Raw genomic sequence first — 25060 nt, 5'->3', positions numbered from 1 at the left:
TGTCATTTTATTTGATGTCTCTGCCTTTCCTGCTACTCCATGTTTGAATTTCCCTTGGGATCAATAAAGTATCCATCCATTTTCTACACCGCTTATCCTAAGGGGGCTCACATTCAAAATATTCAGTTGATTAGTATCCTACATTGCGGAATTTCACTTATGGCAGTTTGGTCTGAAACCAATTAACTGTGATAAACAGCTGTAATGTGTATAAACGGCTGTAAAGTCAACATATTATGTAAAGAAAGTCATATTTCCCCCCAAATTTGCAATTTATTATTACGTTGAAATATTGGAAACATCAAAAATGCTAATAATATAAAAGTTCATACAAATATACCCCCTTCCCTATCTCACAAAGTTGAGCATATCAACAGGTGTTGTTTACATATCAAAGTGGCCCTTGCATCTTTCATTTTGTGGCCCTCGTGGAAGTTTAGACACCCCTAGACTGGAGGATGCGAGCTGGGGCGTCTCTTTTTTTTTCCTTTCAAATAGCGTCAGACATCTATTTAGCCGCACAATACATTCGTAAAAAGAGCAAATTACTTCATTTCTCGGGTCTTTCATCTTGCCAGCTGTGTCCAGTTTGCAGCCACAATATCTCTCGATGGCTGATTGTGTATTCTGCCCCTCAAAGAGCTCCTCGCAATCCTAACTCATTGTATTGTATCGTATCATTTCACCTGCGATACGGCACTGAGGCTTTGTTCATGCCAGTATTGAGCAAAGCTTTATTGGGAGAGGGAAATACATACTCTATCTATTATAATCATTAAAAACAACATACTTGAGAAACTTTGGCGACAGCCTTTGCACCGATCCTTTCCTATACTAGTGCATTTCTAACTCCAAAAGATAATTTGAATAAAATTGCTCACTACCTACTTGTGCACAGCTCAAGTTGATGTCAATGGATGGCAATCAGTGTTCTACATAATGCTACATCATTCGCACCGCATGTAATCACCATTTGGTTCCCAGCTAGGTTCTTTCATAGAGTCCACCATCAAAGGCAGGTGTAATTTCGGGAAAGTGGAGCAGCACCACTAACCTGATTGACAGGCTCGTTGAAGTTTGTGATGAGCCCGGCACGTAACGTCGTCTTCTCCTCCTCTGATAAAGCACTGCGAATGAGGCAGAGAGAAAAAAAAGGCGGTGAAAGCAAGGCGGTGGATTGGCATGAGGACGCAAACACTTTGCATAAAGAAAGTGCGAAGATTTTAATCCCCGCAGCGACTTGCTGCAAGGTAGCAGCGCTTAGCGGTGCTGAGCCTCTTGTGGCGACAGGAAGCCTGTCACACTCGCGCATGCTGAATATGAGGCTCGTATGATGGGAGCCTTATTTTTATCTGTGTCATTTTCATCTGCGATAAAACTCTCAACAGTTAGTAATATCATTATCATAATTACATCATCATTATTAAAATGATCATAAAGACGTGATTGATAACCCCACTTTCCTACAGCAGAAGCAGCACAGGACCACAGTTTGAAATGTGTGGCTGGTAAAAACATGGCAGCACCCCTGCAAACAGTGGTCTTATGTCTGGACATACTGTATTTAGGATTTGCAAAGGATTCTGAGAGAAAAAGAATTGTAGACATTCGATGTATCTGCATGAAATGCTAATATGATTAGCCATCTCTGTGACCACCAGCCACAAGTTTTGATCAATGTAAGGCAAGTAATCTTGCAGTTGAATGCATGGTTTGTCTGAACATTATTTCTGTGTGGTAGAAGACATCCATGTGTGTATCAGTACTTTTTAAACATTTTGCGCAACAATATTTTGATAATAATAACTGTGATAATTTAATACTAGTGATGTGAAATCTTCATATCATTAAACCCCTACTCAGTAAATCATTTTCTTTTAATCCTAAGGGATAAATTGTTTTGAAACATAGCCAACTCCCCTCCAAAATACATTCCACTGCATCACAAAAAGGCGATCCTAGTTTTTTTGTCACATTTCAACAGGCACCGTGCATTTTCCTGGGGTTCCATTAATCTGTTACAGCACATTACATTACAAATTACAGTTATTACCAGAGTACAACAGCTGTATAATGTGGCCTACACGTTCTACTGTGACACCACATTTATCCTGCTCTATCAGGCATCGCAACACTCTTCAATTCATGGCAATGAGCCCAAAGGTAATCAAATTACTTGTGGCGTTGGGGTGGGTGGGAGCCCTTACACAGCACTCTAAAAAATGAAACCGACTTGAGTAAACTACTGGCAAGTGCAAAGCAAACTTGGTAAAAGGCAGAGGAGAAAAGCTTTCCAGAACAACAAAACAGCAAGACAAAAAGTGGTCACACAAAGAGTGCTGAGGCAGAGCTCAGGACCTCGGGCCAGCTGCTGTCCTGTGGATTTATCGTCCAATGTTCCATTCAAATCCAACTAAAGTCAGCTTATAAAGTAGCCTAAGACACAAAGCTCCCAGTGAAAGCTCAAAGGCCACATACATCAGCGCACATTAAAAAGACACAAGATACAAGATCTCAAAAAACTGCGTGGGGGTGAATAAATAATCAGGATGGAAGGCAACGAGAGGACATACAGTAAGCTCTGACTGTTAAGGGTTAGCACATAGGGGACCCATAATAGGAAAATGGAACACCAAAACAAATGTGAGCGCAATGGCAATAAAGAAAGTGAAATAAAGGCCGTGCGCAGTCAGGCCAACAGCAAGGGAGAAATAAAACATGCTGGAGAAGAAAGAACAGAAGACAACACAGTGAGACTGACAGCATGAGGGAGCCAGCAGGTAGTTGAGCCTGTACTTACTGGGGGGCAACTCTCCTCCAATATCGGTCAATGCCATTTTTGAAGTACAGCACAGCCAGCCACCTGACGTTCACATCCAGCATGTGGTTATTGAAGATGTTCTGGGGGAAAAGGAGGCCATGAATTTCATCAGCTCGGGGCTGAATTGATCTCAGTATCTTTTTTTTTTTAGCAAAAAGAATGCTGTTTCGCCCAAATCAGAGCATCGGCTGTATACAATGGAAAGTGTACACTGGAACATCCAAGTGAAATCCGATTATTTTGCTCATATATGACATGTATCTGAGTTATTCACGTCAGTGTGAACAGCACAATTGTGATATTTTTTTCCCCCAATTGCAATGCAGCTACCTATGCGTTGCAACTGCACTATGAACGGTCAGGTCGCATATATTCGACCTATACCTCATCAGAATACGTGTAAAGCATTGCTTACCGAGACCAACGTAAGCAAAATTATTGTTGTCAAGTGTCTCACGGTTCCTGCCACACAAAAGCTGCAGGTTCTCCACAAATGGCCACAGCCAAAACTGGGCATCATACCCTGTAGTAAGTGTGATGGTAATCCAAAAAGGAATTTACTCCGAAGCGGTCTGGCTGCTCAGTACAATATGAGTTATTACACCACTTCAATGACAATGACTCATGAGACAAAGACACTGGACCAGAGGGAAATTCTTAAATATGTTGCCCACCAGGAGGACTGAGTAGAAGCCAGGCTGCGTCTCCCACTGCTTCAGCTGCTCCTCGGCAGGCTTGAGCACAGCTGTGTCCTGACTGGTGGCTTGGGTTAAGGCTTGCAGCACCACCGAACTGGCACAGTCCATATCCATAGCTGGATATACCTGGAGGGAAACACAAGACAGCAAGCCACAAACATCATAAGCGTTTTAAGAACTGTTTAGTGAAACAAGATGTTTGATTCAAGTACCCTGCTGAGCAAGCCTTTCCATACTGTTCAAGCCCCAAGGGTCAAATGAAACGTCACTGGTCTTAAAAAGCATCAAGTTGTTCCCTCTTTGTTCATTTTCAAGACTCCTCCTTCAAAGACGGGATGTTTTTAGCCGCTAATTGTGAAGGACATGTTTGCGCGTGTAAACCTTTGAACATAACTAATGATAAGGGGAGAAAGTGCTTTATTCCGCTGACTAATTGCACGGAATCTGTCGTCAGGAACTGTTGACAGGTAGTTAATTCAACACATTTAATATTAATGCATATTGCCAGACTGCAGGGACCTAAGTATTGCGATTGAGATATTAAGAACTACTATTAACCAATAAAGAAATCAGTCTACAATTGATCAATTGTTGTTTTTAACCTTACCAACAACATTTGGACTCATAACAGTGTGGAGGTCCCCGTTTCTTTTCAGGACAAACCCCATCATAAGCCCTCTCAGGTCTAACATCGGTGACTTCTAATCTCACACACAAATATACTAATTTCCAGAGACACACTCCAACATCTGACGGAAGGGACCAACTGCATACTTTCACTTTCTAAAACACAAAACAGCAAAGTGTCCCAATATATTTGTACATTTGGCACAGCCTCTGCAAGTGGATGTGTGACTACTGCCATCTGCTGGCCAGTGGTAGAATTTCAAGAGGCGTGATGGGTTCTTGCTGAAGGTTCAGACACATTTAGCATCAACAGTTGTCATATGACACAGTAGTGCATTAATCCCCCAGTGGATGGGTGAAGTTTAGAGTATTTCAGTGAATAAAAGGGGAATGACGCCTGGATTTTTCACATGATCAGAATTACCTATGGGATCAAAAACATGACAAAGAACAAGAGTAGACAAAGTCCAGTGTAATAGCTCCGCGTGTGTGTATGCATGTCATCTCTGGGATTGTGTCACATCATGTTCTCATATAGACTGTCTGGTTACAAGGATGACAAGGAGACTTACGAATGTGTTGAGTATGCGGATAGAAGCAGAAAGGCTGTCAGCATGTAAACAGATTATTTTATTATCCTTTTGTAAATAAGCAGAGCTGTGCTGCTGTGATGCTGAGGTGTTTGATGTTGTGTACCAACAGGCTTTTCATGAGGTGGCAAAAAATAAACTTGTCCAACTTTAAAGTGTGACACAAAGTTGATAAAAGCGGTAATATGAGGAGTCACCATAAAAAAAGTTGTACTGAGGAAACTTATGTCAAAAAATTGTAGCAAGTAGGGTCACAAGATCTCGATTCAGAAAATGTGGCCACTACAGCTGGGAGGATAATAAATTAATGAATGAATCACACAATACATTAAAATTAACTCTGATTATCATGCTGGCCTTAATATATTGTCATGCGTGTGTTTCTCTTCCCTTGACTCCAAACAACTCTGCATTGGTTTCAGCACCTTGGTGTGTTTGCTCCATAGAACAGCGGCATGAATGGAAGGAGCCCTTTTCCCAGTCATACAGTCTCTTTGTCTAGGTGGGAGTAGGCGGGGTAGCCAACATACACACAAAGTGCATGCTGAAAAGTAGTAGAAAATAAGTATAGATTAGATATTTCCTACGTTATTTTTTTGCATATTAGCTTCGCGGAAGACGGTTCCTTGCAACATCGCATTTCATCGCAGTTGTTCCAACAATTATTTATTGCTGTTTCATGGTTGAATACGGCGTATTATTAGTTAAATAAATTTGTATTTTATTGTATGTAAGCAAATTTTACATATTTTTCATCAAAATTAAGCATTTTCAAGCTTAAAATGGCTAAATGCACGAAAATACACATACAGTAGAAGCCATTAAGACCACAACCTGTGAATGCAGTATTCTACATTGGCCACTAGATGTCAGTAATTGTTCAGTGAGACCTCCACTGAAGAATCAGACTTGACCAACCACCGTTTATTTCAGGTTTAAATGATCTCACAACAATAATCATCATCATCATCAGCATGACATCGGTAATTGATGTGGCCATAGCCCACAACAAGTTAAAACTCAACTCCCAATTCCCAACATCACTTCCTGTCTGTTGTTGCTTCCGCTACCTTACAAGATAAAAAATGCCTTGTTTTCTTCGTTTATGTACATATACCATATTGGGTAATATGAATGTAAAGGTGACTATAAAGGTGTTGTTATTTTATGTCTAGGTGACTTTAATAAAGTAAAAAAAACAGAAGATCGTTAACAGGTTTTATATGCCATAACTATGAAAATCATTTATAAACAAGAATTCTACTTTGCGGAAATTGCGGAACCAAATTCTGGAACCAATCAACCGCGATAAACGTGAGATTACCGTACTTTTAAAATGCACAGCATGTCGATTATCAGACATGGGTCCATCCATCCACTTTCTATGCCGCTTATCCTCATTAGGGTTGCGGGGGCATGCTGGAGCCTATCCCAGCTGACGGGTGAGAGGCGGGATACAGCCTGGACTGGTCGCTAATTAACACACTTCACATACACACTTTATGTAGCAGGAGAGACCTGCCTTTATGTTAACTATTACACACACTACTACACACATTGTTCAACTACTCTGCCTCTGCACCTTGACTTCAGCCGGTCGAGACAGATAGTTGTTCCGCAGAGTCTGGGTTCTGTTTAGAGTTTCTTCCCTGGAAGGAGTTTTTCCTTGCTACCGTTGCAAAGTGTTTGCTTGTTTAGGGGTCAGTTGGTTTTCTTTCAAATGCTGACTGTAGTTCTAGACCTGCTCCATGGGCCTTGAGATATTTATTACCTGTTGTGAATTGACACTACAGAAAAGAAATACAAATGACTTGACGTCCACCTGTTATTACTGCAAAAACTATGTTGCTTGCACCACCGCATGTCTCTTACAATTGCTGCAGACAATAATGATGAAGTACAGCCATGGTGCTAGCTAGCTGTCAAAAGTTAGCAAGCAACACATAGCAAAAGCGTTTTTGTAGTGTAACGAAAAAGAGGCGACCGGCATTACAATGATTGTAGTATTTCGTTTCATTCAGTAATCATCCAAAGCGCGTTTGTGAACATTTGACGCCCGTACGCAAACACGTATAAATGCAAAATAGTTGTGCGAGGTGCGACTGACACTGATGCAACGCTAACCGGCTCACAAGCAACCATGTAATGATTTACACATGACGGTGATCTTATTTAGAAGGCGTCTGCATCTTTCAGTGTCACTCATCACGAAAACAAATTCAAAAAAATAGGTGACTAACAACCGTGCTAACTTTAAGGCTAGCAAGTAAGCAAACAGGCTAAACTTACTCAATCCCAGACAAGGGTCCGACATTTAGCTGCGTATTTTGCCTTTCCGCTGATTAATGGACAAACGCTTCACAGGGGGGATAAAATACAACAGGACTCACCTCAAAGAAGGGCTGGAGGTGAAGAAAAGCAGACTACTGGCCCGTGACAGAAGCAAAGTAAAGCTGTGTTTAGTGGTACTCAGGGAAGATGGGAAACACACGCTTGTCAGAATGGCGCCAGCAACACAAGGTGGCGCATGTTGATGACGTCGCAGTAATGCATCGCCTACTACTACTTATATGTTGCGGGTACTGTACATGTAGATTGAAAAGGTATTTTTGTATTTAATAAATACAATTATAAATATAAAAACATGTCATTTATTCTGTACATGTAAAATCTATACAGCATATCACCTTGTACTGGATGAATCATATTCAATCAACTTAATCTTCAGTTTTATTTTTCATAACAAACTTGCACATACACAAATGGTAAAGCCAACCTTCTCTATCAGCCCTGCCTGTCTGCAGCTTGCTTATGAGGGTCTGTTTGCAGCCCGATCCAGCTTTTGTCCCTAAGGTGATGGGCTCATCTTTTAGGAATTCCAACCAATATGGCGTCTCATCCACCTCCATTTGCAACAACAGAGGAGTGCGGGCTTAACTCGTTGTGCATGCATGTGTATGTTACAAGAACAGCAGAATTTAGAGTAGGGGATCAGCTGTTTGTGTCATGGGCCACACCCTAAAGGAGCAATTAACTGTCTTGACATCGGCAAGTGCACCATGGGCCATGTTCAGGGAGGTTTCTGTGCATGATATCTAGATCTGAATCTTCCGTGGCAGATGCAGTGTTTCCACATGTGTGATCTTCGCAAATTGGACTGTGTAGTGCTTAGCTTGTATGCTGCAATCCGGGGTATGACCATTCAGTATCGCCCGTAGTGAAACACCGAGCGAAGTTAGAAAAAGAACTTTGGGTCACTCAACGTGACCTTGGCTCTTTGATAACAGAGTAAGGTGTTTCAAATTTGATTCAGCTCGACCTGTCACTGACCGATGTGTCATTAAGGCTTCAGTGGGGATATCCCATAGTGAAAGACCTCACTCAGGGGTAACCAGGGGTTACATTGAGTAACCCAAGATTATTCATACCATACTATTACTATTATTATGATGATTACTACTACATAATGTAATGTCATCCAGTTAAATTAAAGTAAAGTAAAATCATCTATCTGCCAATGTTGCCATTTGTAGCAGTGTGTGCCTGGCTTGTATCTTCACTAAAAACTGTTTCGTATTATGTTTACCCTATTAAGTTACATAACAGTTAAACATTACTAGCAGGTGACTATACTGATGGTTCATGACACGTTGTGAATGACACATGAGAAGCAGACTTTGTACTACATGACATGTGTGTCACTAAAAGCAGTTTTTCAAGTTGCACCTCTCTGCTAAAAGACAAGTTCCAGCGAGTCACACACCTGAAAACAAAGGCTGGGCTCTCACTATACTGCAATTTGACATGTTCACTGGTGTGCAGCTCAGTGCCGGACAGAGAGAGAGTGTGTGAGTGTGTTGCTCTTCGACGGGGAGTGTCCTCTGGCAGGCCCATCACTAGTTTCTGTTTATGTTTGTTTTGGGGTCAAGCGCTGATCAACGTTTTCTCAGAGCACATTCACAGGATACACTGGACGAGCATGAAGAGTTTACTGGAATTGTTTTTCACCAGCTTTGGTGGTGCGGTTGCTGTTTATTATGGAGTGAAGCTGCTGCTTGTCACCAGGATGCTTTATTCCAAAATGTGGTTCCCGCTGCCAAAGTCTTTCTTTTCATCCATGGGAGAGTGGGCAGGTAAGCTTGCTGTGTACTGTATATCTTTCTTTACTTTTGTGACTCTGAACATCATTGGAACAGATTAGACGCCATCAGGATAACTGCATACATTTCTGAAAACAAAGAGCATACTTAGTACGGTACAAACACCCTAAAAGTTGCACAGTTTGGAGTTCAAAGTAAATTTCTTAATGCTTGATGTCAACAAATGCTCATCTTACTGAGCATCGAAAGGGTTAACTTTCAAGGTGCTTGGAGCACCAATTGCAAAATCTACATCAGGTTCAATGAAGGATAGGAGGAAGCCAAAGTACTTAATGTCAAAGACTTGATGGATCTGGACAAATATACTACAATAAACTACAATAATAACATAGATTATGCCAAACTCAACAATATGAAGTGTGTTTCTGTCCAAATTTTACTCCAGTGTATTGATATGCTTAATTTTATTTTATTTTATATCTATCATTACTAGGGATGTCCGATATTGGCTTTTTGGCCAAAAACCAATATGCTGATATACGGATATACAGATACGGATACCAAAACGTGTAACATGACATAACTCCTCTGGTGGAATGAACATGTGTTGTATACAACATTTTTTTAAACATCGTTTTTCATGATCGGGAAAAACATATGATACCGATATCAACCGATGTCACTGATATCGTGCTGATAATTATTGGTATCGTAATTATAAAATGTCCTTCCTCGTTAGCATCCTATTAGCTTGCAGAACAATCACCAAAAGTTGCATCACCCGTCTATGATGTCTTCAGCGGTTGACACACAAAAATATTTATACAAAGCATGTTTTTTTGGATAGTTTTAGAATTATGGTTTTACATGCATAAAATAATTCTAAATGGATCTGTTCCAAAAGGTCTGATTAACCAAAACAGATGTTACATACATTGAATATGTGCCTGTTGCCAAAGACACGATGTGGCATTGATACCAATCACCGCCACCATCCTGTTTCAAGAATCACGTCTTCAAAGAAGGTAAAATTAATCTTAAAATGTTCATTTATTCCTTTCATTCACCATTTATATGCATTTCAAATTGTATTATGCATGTAAAAGTATAATTGTAAAACTAGAAAAACCTGTTTGTGTTTACATTTTTGGCTTTATGGAACAAATTAATGATGCTAACCAAGGTTCCACTGTATTTGTATAGGAAAATTTGTTAGCATCTTAGCTTGCAAACAAATTACTCTGCACGTGCTCAGTGCCATGTGAAGAAGGCAACACACGTGTAGCTTGTATCTCATGATTCTGACTTTTTATTTTGTAATTTCGAGACAAATGTGTTTTGGAACCACTTGTCAAACGACTGTGAACGCCACAGTTGATTCAGCACTGGTGTCCCCATCCAGTCCGGTCTTAACACAAAAACATTCCTCTTGGAGTCCCCGAGCGCTCTTGTTGACTCAAACATTTACTTTGGCGCCACCAAAAGAGATACTTCACTCTCCCGCAGTCACTGAACAACAGGAAAAACAGAAAAAGCCAGGCTGAAGCAGTCATTTTTCTTTTTTCCAAACTTCACTTCAGAGAGAGGGGAACAACATGTTCTCAGCTGGACAATTGCCTGAGTACCTAATTTCTCATGGGGAAATGTTGACGTTTTTCATGATCTCACCAAGATCAGAGTTTACACTTTGCCAGTGAGATGTTCTGGACCAGTGATTGGCAACTAGTGGGTTGCAGATAGCTTGTCAAACACATGTAACCCACATCCACAAACGGTTAGCCATTGTTCTTCAGCTTCATTAAAGTATGTAAGATAAATAAATGTTGGTTTTCAACCATCCATCTATTTTCTATGCTACATGTCCTCATTAGGGTCGCAAGTGAGCTGGAGCCAATATCAACCGACTTTTAGGATTAAGAGGCGGGGTACTCTGTGGACTGATCACCAGTCGAACAAATCCTTCACACACATTCAAACCGATGGGCAATCTAATGTCTCCATTTAAGCGAACATGAGTGTTTTCGTGGAAGCCGGAGTACCCAAAGAAAGCCTAACATGCTAACCACTAGGCCTTGGTTTCACTGTGTCTGGTTTTCAGCCAATAACTATTGATTAGTTGCTTACATAAAGCATTTTCAATCAATTGGCTAAATTAACTGAAAGCCTTTCAGAAGACACATTCATAGATGTTAATGATTATATATACAGTATAGTCTACACTGGTTACTCGGTGTCAGTAATATTACTGTAATGTTTGGTGGGACATATGAGCACCAGATTTGATCGCCAGGCTTTTATTGCAGGTTTGACTTATCTCACAACAGGCATGCTTATCCCTACTAAAAGCATGGGCAACTGTTGCGGGCAAGCTTAAACTCAACTCCGAATCCCCAACGTCACTTCCAGTCCTTCCCTCACTCATCACTGCGCTCTCGCCAGGAAAGGTGCATTAATGTCGGACGATAATACGCCGCTGTGAGTCCACGGAGGGGAGAGAACCACAGCGTTGGCCAGGAGAAGCTACCCGCTCTCACGGGGAATGGTGCACTAATGTCTCCTAACTACTTTTTAATTAGCCCTCCACAGGCTTTATTCATTTAATATCAACTCCCATAGCCACAAAATTACAAGTGGGGTTCAGCAGTCGTCCGGAATTACGGCACTTTACGGGAGTGCTAGTGATTGTGACCACAGCAGAGTGGGCATGCTCTGAGGCGGACTGTTTTGGAAATCCAAGGAAATACAGCTGGAATATGAGTTTTCTATGCGGGTTATTGTGTGTAGCTGCTCTGTAGGAGTCCACAATACAATACAAAGGGCCGAAAAATGGCCATTATAGGTACAGTTTGACTAAATGAATAGCGGGTCAAGAAGGGGGGGGGGGTGAGGTAGCTCCTCTTGGGCTAACACTGGATGATTTTGCAGTTTTAGACTTGAACAGGGAACTGCACTTTTTTTTTTTTGCTCATCATTCACAATCCTTATGTGAAACATGAACAGATTTATTCCATTTCTGTGCATTATCACACCAGAAAACGAGTTCATATGAGCTAGAATGTCACTGCTACTGAAGTAGCAAACAGTAAAAGATTATGGGCAGAGAGTAATTATTGAATGTAACAATCTGTGTCTTATGATGTACTGCAAACTACAAGCACATTGTTGAGCATATTTTTCTTTCAATTGTTACCCAACGAGCATTATTATCTTAATAAAGACAGAATCTCCAGTACACCCAATCTGATTCACAGCCGTAACGCTTCACTTTCCAGTGTGACCCTCTCTTTTTGCTTGGGCCAAATGAGGAAACATGACTGTTATCTGGCTTTTTGGAGGGGGCGGGAGTGTGCTGAGGAGATGAGAGGGTAGTGGGCACTCAGACACAAGTAGTTCCTGTCTGTTTTCTACATGTTCTTTATCAGAGCCGAGGAACATGCTGTAAGTACAGCTGGTCGGAACAAGATGAGTGAGTAAACACTGCTGGTGTGATGAGATAATGTTTGATGCCCCCGATGGTCAGAATGGAAACTGCTGGAAATGCAGACAACTAATGGGAAGTGTTCTGGTTTCAGTGGTGACTGGTGCATCAGAGGGAATAGGAAGAGAATACGCCTTGGCGGTAAGTTTTGCTGTAAATCTTTCATTCATTAGATTTGTTAGCTTTGCTGGTTTTGTGAGCTGAGTGGAACGGCGCTTAGCGTGTTTTTTGGTTAATGTCGAAAATTTGTTTGCATTCTCCAGTTAGAATACAACACGGGTCCTGTCATGTTACTAATACACTGTGTGTCCAACCGTCCAGTATTATTATTTTTTTAGTATTATTATTATTATTAAATATTACTTATAAGTATTACTTCTAAGTATTTAGTATTACTTACTTATAAGTATTACTTCTCTTAATTTTGAATTTTTCTCCAATAATTTCCAGTTTTTCTGTCATTATTATGACTTTTGTATCTCATAATAATGACTTTATCTCGTAATTTTGACTTTTTATTTTGTCATTTTGACTTTTAATGCCATATTTGTTACTTTTTATCTTGTCATTAATCTCATGACTTTCTCGTCTCATAATTTTGATTTCTCATAATTTTGACTTTTTTCCCCTGATTTCCAATTTTCTGTCACAATTATGACTTTCTTATCTCATAATAATGACTTTTTATCTTGTAATTTTGACTTTTTAGCTCATGATTATGACTTTTTATTTAATCATTTTGACTTTTAATGTCATAATTATTACTTTTTGTCTCGTCATCAATCTCATAATGATGACTTTCTCATCTCATCATTTTGACTTCTCATAGTTTTGACTTCTTCTCTTATGATTTCCAGTTTTTCTGTCGTAATTATTACTTTCTTATCTCATAATAATGATTTTTTTATCTCGTAATTTTGACTTTTAATGCCATGATTATTACTTCTTATCTCATCATTAATCTCATAAATGACAACTTTCTCATCTGAGATTTTTGACTTTTTATTTCATAAGTTTTTATCTCACTTATGACTTTCTTGCATCAAAATAAAGACTTACTATTTCATAATTATGACTTTTTATATCATCAGTTCAACTTTTAATCTCATAATTATGACTTTTTATCTCATCATTTCAACTTTTTATCTCTTAATGACGAGTGAATAATGATTGGCACGAATGGCTGTCACTCATGGCTCGTGCACGCGCATGTGGTCTCGTGTATCGACAATTAGCGGTCAGGGCTGAGTCGGAAGAAGCTGGAATGTATCAAACGCTAGCGCCTCCATTGCAGTACCTAACCGTGACAGATGACTTGATTATCAACCCCATCTGTACTTTCCACTGGTCCACCATGTCATCAGTTGGCTGAACAAGGGATGAATGTGGTCATCATGAGTCGAACCAAAGCGACTCTGGAAGAGCTGGCAAAGGAAATAGGTAAGACTATTCTAATAAGTGTGTATCTGCTACTGTTACACCATCGTGTGTATTAATTAAGTTGTTTGTTATTCATGCATAGGTAACACTACAGGTCGTGAGGTTAAAGTGCTGGTGACAGACTTCACTATGGACAATATCTTCAGCGACATTGAGGAGCAGCTGAAGGACCTCAACATCGGAGTATTAGGTGCACCATTTTTGCAGTCTTCCACACAATGCGACAATTATGTCTTGTTTGAACGAAAAACAATACTGTTCCCCCAAACAAACTACTGACCTTGGGGGTCTTGCTGTTGTCTGCCAGTTAATAATGTAGGCATACTGCCCAGTGTAGTCCCCTGCAGATTCCTCGAAAACGCAGATTTGGATCAGGTCAGCGGTGTCCCAGATATGTCCCAGATGCATAACTTTCTGAATAATGTATACAGGCTGTACAATTTTCAAACTGAGCAATCCCTTTGTATCTTTCAGGCAATTACAAGAGTGATAAACTGCAATGTGAAAACGATGGTTAAGGTACTGTACATATGCTCTGGCACTTACGGTACATATATATCTTACAAATCTCTAAAAATTCAAATTGTTGTTTTTTTTTCTTGTTTAACAGATGTGCAAAACAATCCTTCCAGGCATGGAAAACAGGTTTCCTGTCCATGTTTTCTTCATTGAATGAAACGTATTGTGCAACTACAGTGGCCATATTTAAATCTGGTTACAATGCACCATGACTTTTTTTGGAAGATCTAATTAAAACTTCCAACTTTTTCCAACTGTGTCTAAGAACATGCTTGCTTGGAAGCTCACATATGGGTAGCAGATATTATACTGGTGTATCTAACCTAAAGGGCAATGAGCTTGTTTTTTTGCTTGTATGTATATGTTTTTATGGTGTTATTATGTTGTGCAGGGGAAGAGGGGTGATCGTAAACGTTTCCTCCGGAATCGCCTCCATTCCCTTCCCTATGTACTCACTGTACGCTGCATCCAAGGTGAGCAAAGAGCATTGTTTTCTCTTCTGACAAATCACAGTACAGGGGAGCCTCCAAAGTCCGACACGATCTAATGTTTGAAGCAAATGTAAATAAAAGCTAACCACTGTCTAGTACAACTGAAGTACCTTTGAGCTGCGTAAAACAAATATGAATTTAATTGGATGGCTCATATTGTATTGCTTCTATTTTACTGATATTGGATCAATATTGGATATGAATATCAGGCTGGGACACCCACCCTTCATAAGAAGTGCCATTTGGTGATGATGAGATGATCTAAGTGGTAAGATTTTCTTACAGTGGCTTTGGAGGTTCCTGTACTCCATTCACTCTGTGGCCTCTCTGATGTGTGTGTCGCCCTCTTGCAGATATTCGTGGAGAGATTTTCTCAAGGTCTTCAGGCGGAATACAAAAAAAACGGGATTATAATACAGGTACTAAAACTAACAAAATGTAGAGCCAATGTGTAACTATTACCCCATCTTGCTTCTTCTTGTGGCTTTCTCAGGCAGTCGCCCCCTTCGGGGTCTCCACTCGAATGAATGGTTACCAGTCAACAAACGTGGTCACTTTGTCCCCACGTGACTTTGTGAAGAGCTCCCTGCAGTACCTCAGAGCTGGAGACAGAACATACGGCAGCATCAGTCACACGTTCCTGGTAAGGCTCACGGCCATCGAGTTAGTTCCATGAGTTGAGCATGGAGGCTGATGTTCAATGTCCTTGTTGCACACAGGGCTGGCTACTCCAGTCTACCCCACTAAAGATTGTCTACGCAGAGGCTGTGCTAAACGGCCTGCAGGAGTTTGTGGCGAGGAAACTAGCACAGAAGAGATCTATGGCAGCTTTAAGTGCAGCTTAATCACATGTCCAAGCTTTATCGAGCATCTTTTTCCAGTACAACACCAATATGCCAAGTTATATATATATATATATATCAAGAAAAAAATGCATCTGAGCTTTGTGATATAGTGGAAAAAATATTATAAGCATCAACTTTGGCTATTTTTTCCCAATTTTTGCTGTTTTTTATTTTAATTTTACAAATGTCTCCTTCAATAATGTCCATAAATTTTCTTTTTGTGATTTTATGACTTTGTTCGCACAATATTTTGAATTCACACTTTTCCCCCAAAACTAATTGTCCATAAATTAAAACTTCATTTGGTTTTGTTTGACTCTTGACAATATGACGTCTTTTTATAAACAACATATTTTTTCTTTAATATTTAAACTCTGTGGTACTAAATGTTTTTTTTGTTGGTAAATTTGCAACTTCTTGCTCATTAGAACATTGTATTCTCATAAAATTCCAGTTATTTCTGCTGTTTCAATTTTCCAACAATTTCAGCTTTCTTCTTGTAAATTTTCCGTAATATTTGGACTTTTTCTGCTACCAAATTTTCCCAAAATGACATTTGTTGTTTTGTTTTTTATATTATTTAATTTATATCATTTAATACATATAACATTATAGTATTTATTATAATATATATTTTATTAAATAATATATATATATGAACATATATACAACAACTTTTTTTAATAATGTATTATTTCTTTAATATTTCAACTTCATGCTACCAAAATGGTGTTATTTTTCCTCATAACATTTCAACATTATTCTCGCAAAATTCCGATTTTAGTTCAGATTTTAACATTTATTTTTGGTTAAATTCTATTTTTCTGCTATAGGCCTATATCATGTCAGGCAGCAACAGACTGTCTCCTATAAATAAAGGTAGAGAATCTTGCAACAACTAGTTCATTCAAAGTTTTGAGAGTAAACTACTGGAAAAGGGAGTGTTATTTGTTTACTGCTGTTGCATGTTGTATAGCCAAATAAACAGTAAAAGCTTGTTTGGTCGGGGGTTGATGTTGCATGCATTACAACGTCATTGTATAGACAGATTGTACAGCATGATCTATTCTGAAGGCCACCAGAGGGCGCTAAAGTCTAGGTCTTGGCTGATTGTTGATGGATACCTTTAATTATTTTTATTTGTTTGTTTTCATGGACTATGTGGCATTATTAACACTGTTATAGAGTGTTCAGTGTAAATAAGTACATGCCCCACATTACTTTAGAAACTCATATATCATTGTTTAAATGAGTGGACCATTATAGGATCAAATATACTGTATCTGCATACATACAATATGTAATAAATGACATGTTCCCCAAACCTTTCTTTACACCCATCTTCTATCCTATGTACATTTTGAAATTATTAGTTGTAGGTGACGTGGCGATTACAGGTAACGGTGTGGAGTGAGGATAAAATTAATCTTGGATTGTTTTTCTTGACTGATATCCAATATCATGAATATTGGAGAAAATATTGGAGAAAAAAAAACAAACCAAAAACCAAGGAATGGTTGACCCAATCCCGGTCAATATTCCTGACAGGAATATTATGGTATTATTGAATGGCTCTGATAAGAACTGTAGTAAAATACACACACAACTGTTATCACTGACATGAATGTTTTGTGAGTGCGAGTGATTGAACACTGCAAAAGTGTTGAGTGCACCTCAACTTTAAAATGACTCCCTTGTCAGGTTTCTACTTCTTCTTGGTCTTAATTAAGACTTCTCAAGCATATGAAGCATTCTAATTGGGAATGTAATTGGGAAATTCATATAGGCCATTAGGTGTGTCTGACGCCATCGCCTGAAAAGCCATTACAACAACACAATCATCATTATTAACACGGACTACTGTTGTTGTCCTCCACTCATTGCAAGTTATTGCAAATGCTTGATTGCAGTTGTTTCTGCTCAGGGTGGCCCAAACACTTATTAGGTTTAGGGGGAAATCACTTTTTCACAAAGGACCATGTGGGTTTGGATGTTTTATCCCCTTTGATAATAAAACTTATAATTAAAATTTGTGTTGTCACAAATGAATGATTTTAAACGTTTAAGTGTAAGAAAAAAACAGAAATCAGGAAGAGGGCAAACACTTTTTCACACCACTGTATAACATATAGATCTACAAATGTTGGTTGACAAAAGATGGAAGTGGTCCTTGCATCCTGTCCTTTTTCAGTATATGTCCTATATGACACCCCTAAATGTGACACTTTCCCCACTTGTGGGAATTTCCAGGTGTGCTCCACTTATTACACTTGTGTTTTATGTGATGTGGGGCTGTAATCAAAAGTTGTTAACTGCACTGATACAAGAACAAGGGGACTTTCCTTGCCTCAGGTGCAGGTCTGGTGCTGCAGCGACTTTAAATTTTCTACGTTTCAAAGCCTGCTCTCATCACTCTGAATATGACTTTGATCATAATAAGAGCAGTTGCCGTGTTTGACGATAAGGGAGGGCTTTTCTCGACTCACTGAACCTTGAACAGGGGGACAATTTAGCACAAATGCAACAAACAAAAGGGGCGAGAAGTGGGAATTGGTTGTTTTGGTGTCAAGGGGGACGACCACAGGGACTGTGGGTGGTCAGGTCTGAGGACACGAGTGATGGAGCATGCATGTGTTAGCTTGTCCAAGTGGGGGGAGGACGCCTCACCCCACCCTGGACGTGCCTTGCTTGTTGTCTCAGTAAACACAATGGTCCAGAGATGATCCAACACAAGCACACAGACACCATCGCGGCAGCAATAGCAGCAGAAGCCCACCCAGGAGACAAGGTCAGGACCACTGAGCAACCTTTTTTTAAAGCCAGGAACTCATTCACCTTACCGTTATTGACACAATCCTCCTTTAACCACACTCTGTAATGAAAAGGTAATGAAAAGATAGCTATGAATGTGAATGTGAGTCATGACACTCTAAAGACACCCAAGTCCTCTACAGTCCTCTAAAGACACCCAATACATACAATATTTTATTCATTTAAATCACAATCACTACAAGCATCAAAACAAGCTTTTCAATTTTGATGCATTTTACCCCAAGACTGTATATTGCATTGAATATTATACTATATAAAATATTGTATTTCCTCATATAGTAGAGTCGGTGTGTCATGAAACAATGGCATGAACGGAGTGAGCCCTTTTGGTCAGTCATACAGTCTCTACACATGCATGCCGTTGTTCTAAGGAACAAGCGCACCAAAGTGCTGAAATCAATGCGGAGTGAACTGTGCCTCTTATGAGACGGGGAAAACAGACAAGCATGCACATAAAGTCATTAAGTCCAGGGCCTGAAGCAGCAGAGCAACCACAGACCGTCACACTACCACCACTGTATTTTACTGTGGGTATGATCTTCTTTTTCTGAAAAGTGGCTTTACTTTTACAGCAGATTTAAAGAGATACACACCTTCCAAAAAGATGAACTTCTGTTTCATCAGACCACAAAGTATTTCTGCAAACGTCTTGCGGATCATGGAGGTGTTAATTCATTCATTAATTTTCCACCGCTTATTCTCACGAGCATTGCAGGGGGTGCTGGAACCTATCCCAGCTGTCTTCGGGCGAGAGTGGGGTACACCCTGGACTGGTCGTCAAACAACCATTCACACTCACATTCATACCTATGGACAATTTGGAGTCGCCAATTAACCTAGCATGTTTTTGGAATGTGGGAGGAAACCGGAGTACCCGGAGAAAACCCACGCATGCACGGGGAGAACATGCAAACTCCACACAGAGATGGCCGAGGGTGGGATTGAACTCGGGTCTCCTATCCGTGAGGCCTGCGTGCTAACCACTCGTGCAGCCCATCATGGAGATGTTTTCTGGCAAAACTGAGACAAGCCTGCCTCAAAACAGGCAAAAAGAGAATTCACTCTGCATTAGTTTCAGTATCTTGGCACACTTGTTCCTGAGAACAACGGCATGAACAGAGTGAGCCCTTTCGGTCAGTAATACAGTGTCTTTGTCTCCGTGGGTAGAGGTGGGGCCGCTATCATACACACAGAGTGCAGGAGAGTGTAATTTAGTAAACATTACAGTGCATCCGAAAAAAGTATTAATTAAATTATTAATTATTAATTAATTAAAATTAAATTAATCTCTTACCTCAAAATTCTACACAAAATACTCCATTATGACAATGTGAAAAAAGGTTTTTTTGGCATGTTTTGAATTTATTAAAAATAGAAAACAAAAAAATACATTTACATAAGTATTCACAGCCTTTGCCATGAAGGCCAATGAGCACAGTGGCCTCCATTATTCGTAAATGGAAGACCAATCAGGCCTGTATGGTAGAGTGGCCAGACGAAAGCCACTCCTTAGTAAAAGGAACATGGCAGCCCATCTGGAATTTTCCAAAAAGCACCTGAATGACTCTCAGACCATGAGAAACAAAATTCTCTGGTCTGATGGCTTTCGTCTGGCCACTCTACCATACAGGCCTGATTGGTGGATTGCTGCAGAGATGGTTGTCCTTCTGGAAGGCTCTCCTCTCTCCACAGAGGAACGCTGGAGCTCTGACAGAGTGACCATCGGGGCCTTGGTCACCTCCCTGACTAAGGCCCTTCTTCCGTTCCCTTCTTCAGTTTAGAAGGCCGGCCAGCCTGGTGGTTCCAAACGTCTTCCATTTACAAATAATGGAGGCCACTGTGCTCATTGGGACCTTCAAAGCAGCAGAAATTTTTCCTTATCCTTCCCCAGATTTGTGCCTCAAGACAATCCTGTCTCGCAGGTCTACAGACAGTTCTTTTGACTTCATGCTTGGTGTTTGTGCTCTGACATGCACAGTCAACTGTGGGACCTTATATAGACAGTTATTATATTTCCAAATCATGTCCAATCAACTGAATTTACTGCAGGTGGACTCCAATTAAGCTGTAGAAAGATCTCAAGGATGATCAGTGGAAAAAAGATGCACCTGAGCTCAATTTTGAGCTTCATGGCAAAGGCTGTGAATACTTATGTAAATGGGATTTTTTTGTTTTATATTTTTAATAAATTCAAAACATGTAAAAAAAAAAACTTTTTTCACATTGTCATAATGGAGTATTTTGTGTAGAATTTTGAGGTAAGAGATTAATTTAATACAGTTTGGAATGAGGCTGTAACATGACAAAATGTAGAAAAAGTGAAGCGCTGCGAATACTTTCCGGATGCACTGTATATATATTTTTCTGTGTGTACGTCTTCTGTGAAAAGGTAAGCAAAGGACAACACACGCCCAATCTAAGCATGGCCTCTCTGAAAGTGCAGGTTGCCATTTGTGCAAATAAGGTTTGTGATTATTTGACTATTCCAACTTGCTGATTAGTATTTACGTGACATAGAATAATTAGGGGGCTATCACTCATAATGCTGCATTCGGAGATAGACAGGCTAATGATTGTTTGTGCGTGAAAAGGGGAAATTAGACTAATTCTGTTCAAGGATGGAGGTCTTTAAACCTAAGAAGATAATTCCAACTGTACATCGTCAGACACGGCCTGCACTCTCAGCAAGGGACAGAGGACAGGAAGGTCGTAGAAGCTAAGAATGAAAAGGTAAAGAGAGCGGGGAGAGACGTTAAAGAAAAAGCCAAACGACTTCTCCATCAGGCCATGCGTTCACATATGGCTCAGCTTTGCTTGTCTAGGCCCACTTCAAGGCGAACGGCCCCGGCAAACATAAACAGTGGAGGGGCTGCAGCTGGAGCACAGAGGCAGCCACTTGTTTACCGAGATCGCTGTTCGCTAAACAATGGATCAAGTGACGCACGGACACTTGGCAGGGCTACAGAGAGGCCGGCAGTTTAGGAAAATCCATCCTTTCTTCCGTACATTTATTTCTGCTTGCTCAATATTTACCTCTGTGAAAAAACACTGCATTTTCTTCTGGAAGGAGGCAAACACCGGACCTCCCTCCATCCTACTGGCTCTTCTGCTGGGTCACAGAGGACAACTAAACATTGTCATCCTGGATCTGACCTCCAAAATGTCAAGCATTCTGTCAACTGCAATTAGTAGCTCAATTCTGTCATGTAAATTTGATTTTTGCAGTCCTTCCTTAATAACAATGTTCCTGTTATATAAAGGATTTTTGATCAATACTTTTGCAGTATCCTCAGACAACAGAACATGCCTGTCATATACAGGATCTTTGATAACCATCTTGTGGTGGATTCTTAATAACAAAAATGTTTCTCCCCTAAAAAAATGCTCTTTAACTAGCATTTTGAAAAAGAACCTCAAAAACAGCATCTCTGACTGTTAATTTAGCAGTATGTCCTTAAAAACAACAGTACTACTGTTATACAAAGGATCTTTGACAAGCATTTTACTGTAGTGTTCCTGTCATATTAAGGATCATTGATTAGCATTTTTGCAGTAGTTTGATATATTAAAGGGGGATAAAGTTTACCATATCTTACTATATCCTTGAAAACAACAATCTATGACTAGCATTTATGTAGTATGTCCTTAAAAAGAGCAGTACTCCTGTCATACAAAGGGCATTATACTGTAGGTCCTTAAAAGACAAGTGTTCCTGTCATATAGAGGATCTTTGAAGGCATTCCTGCCATGTAGAGGATCTTTGACGAGTGTTTTTGCTGTAGCTCCCCTTTAAAATAACAGCATTTCTGTCATATAGAGAATCTTTGAGTAGCCTTTTTGCAGTAGGTCCTTAAAAACAACAGTGATACTGTTATACAAAGGATCTTTGACAAGCATTTTATTGTAGGTCCTTAAAACAAGTGTTCCTGTCATATTAAGGATCTTTGATTAGCATTTTTGCAGTAGTTCGATATATCAAAGGGTGATAAAGTTTACCATATCTTAGTTTATCCTTGAAAACAACAATGTTCCTGTCATGTAGGCCATCTTTGACGACCATTTTTTTCCCCACACTTAACAAAGATCTCTAACATTTTTTTGGTCAATCCAGAAAAACAACAAAAACAAGTCTCTTCCATATATAGGATCTTTGACTAGCATGAATGTACTTATTCCAAAAGGTTTAGTTAGCAGCTGGCTTCCTTTCAAAATGAGAATGAGCGAACGTACTTGTGCATGTGGGAAATATCTCTTTTATGATGGGGCACAATGAGGGGAACGGAAGGGAAAGGAATTGAGCTAAATTGCAGTTAAAAGTTGCCAGGGTAAACACACAGTATGCAGGAATGTGAAGTCAACGCTACAAAGTGTGCTAATGAAAGTTGAGGTTTATGTATTATGAGCTCTCCACAGCTTGTAAATAACAAAATGAACGCTCATAATGTTGTTGTTTGCTGGCTAAGTGGTTGTATAACTTCAAAAGATACTACTACACTGAAAATGGTAGTGTGGAATCCAATAATTAGCCATATTTGGTTCACAGTGACACACTGTGTCAACCCCTATGCCTGACAGTGTACTTAGGATGTGCTTCATCACTTAGTTATGTACGCATTTCACAAGTATTTCTGAGTCTGGATGTTGACAATCTGAGTGGCATGGTTCGTTGTACGACAGGTCAATGAGGGCCAACAGTCATTCATAGCTATTTAACAAATCAAACTGGTTGTCACCTCTTCTTGACTTCTGCAAATAAACCCACCACACAAGGCTGCAAGTATCCACTTTTATGACACACTCACCGACACCCAGCTTATTTTGGCAGGAAATGTAAACAGACGTCTCACCTTTCCCTTGTCACACTAATGGCGGAGGAACTAGGCGCAGAAAAACACAGTTCCTTGAAATGAAGCTTTGCAGCTGTGGGGATCCTCCTGCAAGGAATGCAATGAAACACGGTTACAATGGAAGCAGTTTCCCACATCATTCAAGATGGCTACTGCACCTCCACCTAAACAGCAGAAGCACTGACATCAAAATTGTATCAACAGTCTTTTATTTTCATTTTGCATGTCTCTGCTTCTGGTATGATTTCAGCTCCTATGTGTTGCCTAGTCAATGTAATCTGCCCAGGGCCTTCAAAATCCGGAGTGCTAGCCCATGGCCCTTAAACACTATTTGCAATGAGGCTGTTTCTTCAATCAATCAGATTTCAGACTTGACTCACCACAGTGACATCAGCATTTATCCATCCTCTGATTGGCTGACAGAGGAGGAGATATTGACATCTCGGGTGAGTAATTTTTGTTATTTATTTCATTGTTTTACATTTTTTGCCAGCCACACAATGACCGAGTGGTTAGCACGTTAGCCAGCATGTTGGCCACACAGTCAGGAGATCGAAAAGATCTGTGTTCGAATCTCCGTTTGGGCAATTCAGTGTGGAGTTTGCATGTTCTCCCCGTGCATGCGTGGGTTTTCTCCAGGTACTCCGGTTTCCTCCCACATTCCAAAAACATGCTAGGTTAATTGGCGACTCCAAATTGTCCATAGGTATGAATGTGAGTGTGAATGGTTGTTTGTCTATATGTGCCCTGTGACTGGCTGGCGACCAGTCCAGGGTGTACCCCACCTCTCGCCTGAAGAGTGTAAGCGGTATAGAAAACGAATGGATGGATGTTCTTCCCATGTTATTATCCTGAACTGCTTCAGGTGATGTTATAGTGTACAGAGCCTGACAACTCTTGTAGGAACAATAACGGATGTTAATTGCTCGTTTAGGTTCAGACAATTGTGTTTTTGCACATTATTGATGGTTTGTGTAATTTAAGATATGGATTAAGTGGGTTAAGGCACAGCTACCAAAGAGCCACTGCTTTACACACATGCATGACCGTTACTTAAAACATTGCTTGTCCAGTTAAGAAGGATTTTACGGCGGTGACAGTCTGACCTCGGAAAATAGAAACAAATATTTCAATTTCCATTATTTTCTTTGGGGAAAAGTGTTTCAAAATCCCAACAAATCAGAGTTTAATCAGTATTGGCCCTTAGAGGTTCTACTGTACTGCAGTTGCCTGTAGCAGGAGACAAGCCAGTGTGGGCTTGCATACTCCATATGCTAGTGTCAGTCACTTAGTCGAGCTATCTCTCTTCTATCAAGCTCTGGCTGCAAAAAGAGCGATAGGGATCTAAAAAATCAAGAGTTGTGGGTGGAAGAGAAAAGAGGGAAAAGGTTGAGGTGTTGGAGAGCGTGAAAGGGCCTTTTCTTCCTCTGGCTGCGATGTAAACAGGTGTGGCGGATGTGTGCACGCGTGTGTTGCAAAGATCTTACCACCCATGCACACGAAAGATATTCCATGTGTCCTGTTGAGGCACGCACCTCCGCTCTTGTTTATTTATAGCTATCTCAAGCTTTCTCATTTTTGCAAAACAAACTGGAAATCTGCTCACCTCGCTCTGGCAGCTGATAGTCGTTAAACATAACTGAGAGAAGTGTGTGTGTTTTTAAAAGGTTTTGTATTTCATTACCATTGGGGATGCTCTTCTCATTTGGACGTGGCCTGACCTGGACAAACACAACATTGGAGACACAAGCAGTGATTGCACACTATGGTTT

At 40.1% G+C, this 25060-nt stretch overlaps 2 protein-coding genes and 1 long non-coding RNA gene across 6 annotated transcripts in view; 1 reads left to right on the top strand and 2 right to left on the bottom strand.

Moving 5' to 3' along the window:
- ipo11 (importin 11) overlaps positions 1-7280 on the bottom strand; it is a 96345-nt gene extending 89065 nt beyond the window's left edge. For both annotated transcript variants that reach the window (XM_058069566.2, XM_058069569.2), the window contains exons 1-4: positions 7127-7280; positions 3496-3645; positions 2801-2901; positions 1055-1127 (exon numbers count right to left, since the gene is read on the bottom strand). In XM_058069566.2, the coding sequence (XP_057925549.2) occupies positions 1055-1127; positions 2801-2901; positions 3496-3633 (312 nt within the window). In that variant the 5' untranslated portion in view covers positions 3634-3645; positions 7127-7280. The remainder of the gene's footprint in view (positions 1-1054; positions 1128-2800; positions 2902-3495; positions 3646-7126) is intronic.
- Positions 7281-8566: 1286 nt separating this feature from the next.
- Positions 8567-15677, top strand: hsd17b3 (hydroxysteroid (17-beta) dehydrogenase 3). Of its 3 annotated transcripts, XM_058070609.2 has the most exons (11): positions 8567-8869; positions 12409-12455; positions 13679-13754; positions 13837-13944; positions 14062-14129; positions 14229-14273; positions 14365-14399; positions 14665-14746; positions 15118-15183; positions 15258-15407; positions 15484-15677. In XM_058070609.2, the coding sequence occupies exons 1-11, from the start codon at positions 8716-8718 to the stop codon at positions 15607-15609; spliced, it is 957 nt and encodes a 318-aa protein (XP_057926592.2). In that variant the 5' UTR covers positions 8567-8715; the 3' UTR covers positions 15610-15677. The 3 variants fall into 3 exon arrangements, with proteins under 3 accessions (XP_057926592.2, XP_057926590.2, XP_078645725.1); XM_058070607.2 differs by having other exon boundaries at positions 14062-14273; XM_078789599.1 differs by lacking the exon at positions 8567-8869 and having other exon boundaries at positions 12406-12455; positions 13609-13754; positions 14062-14273.
- LOC144898272 (uncharacterized) lies at positions 10064-23769 on the bottom strand. Its single transcript, XR_013627180.1, has 4 exons — positions 23289-23769; positions 15227-15366; positions 15048-15144; positions 10064-10345 (listed from the first exon to the last, which is right to left on the bottom strand). It is a non-coding gene; the product is annotated as an uncharacterized LOC144898272 (long non-coding RNA).
- Positions 23770-25060: the final 1291 nt, after the last annotated feature.

This window comes from Doryrhamphus excisus, linkage group LG3, assembly GCF_037039965.1.
Source record: "Doryrhamphus excisus strain RoL-2023G ecotype Guam linkage group LG3, RoL_Dexc_Guam_v1.1, whole genome shotgun sequence".
NCBI classification, from domain to species: domain Eukaryota; kingdom Metazoa; phylum Chordata; class Actinopteri; order Syngnathiformes; family Syngnathidae; genus Doryrhamphus; species Doryrhamphus excisus.
Note: the sequence above shows the minus strand (reverse complement) of the source record. Positions and strands in the feature narration are given on the sequence as shown.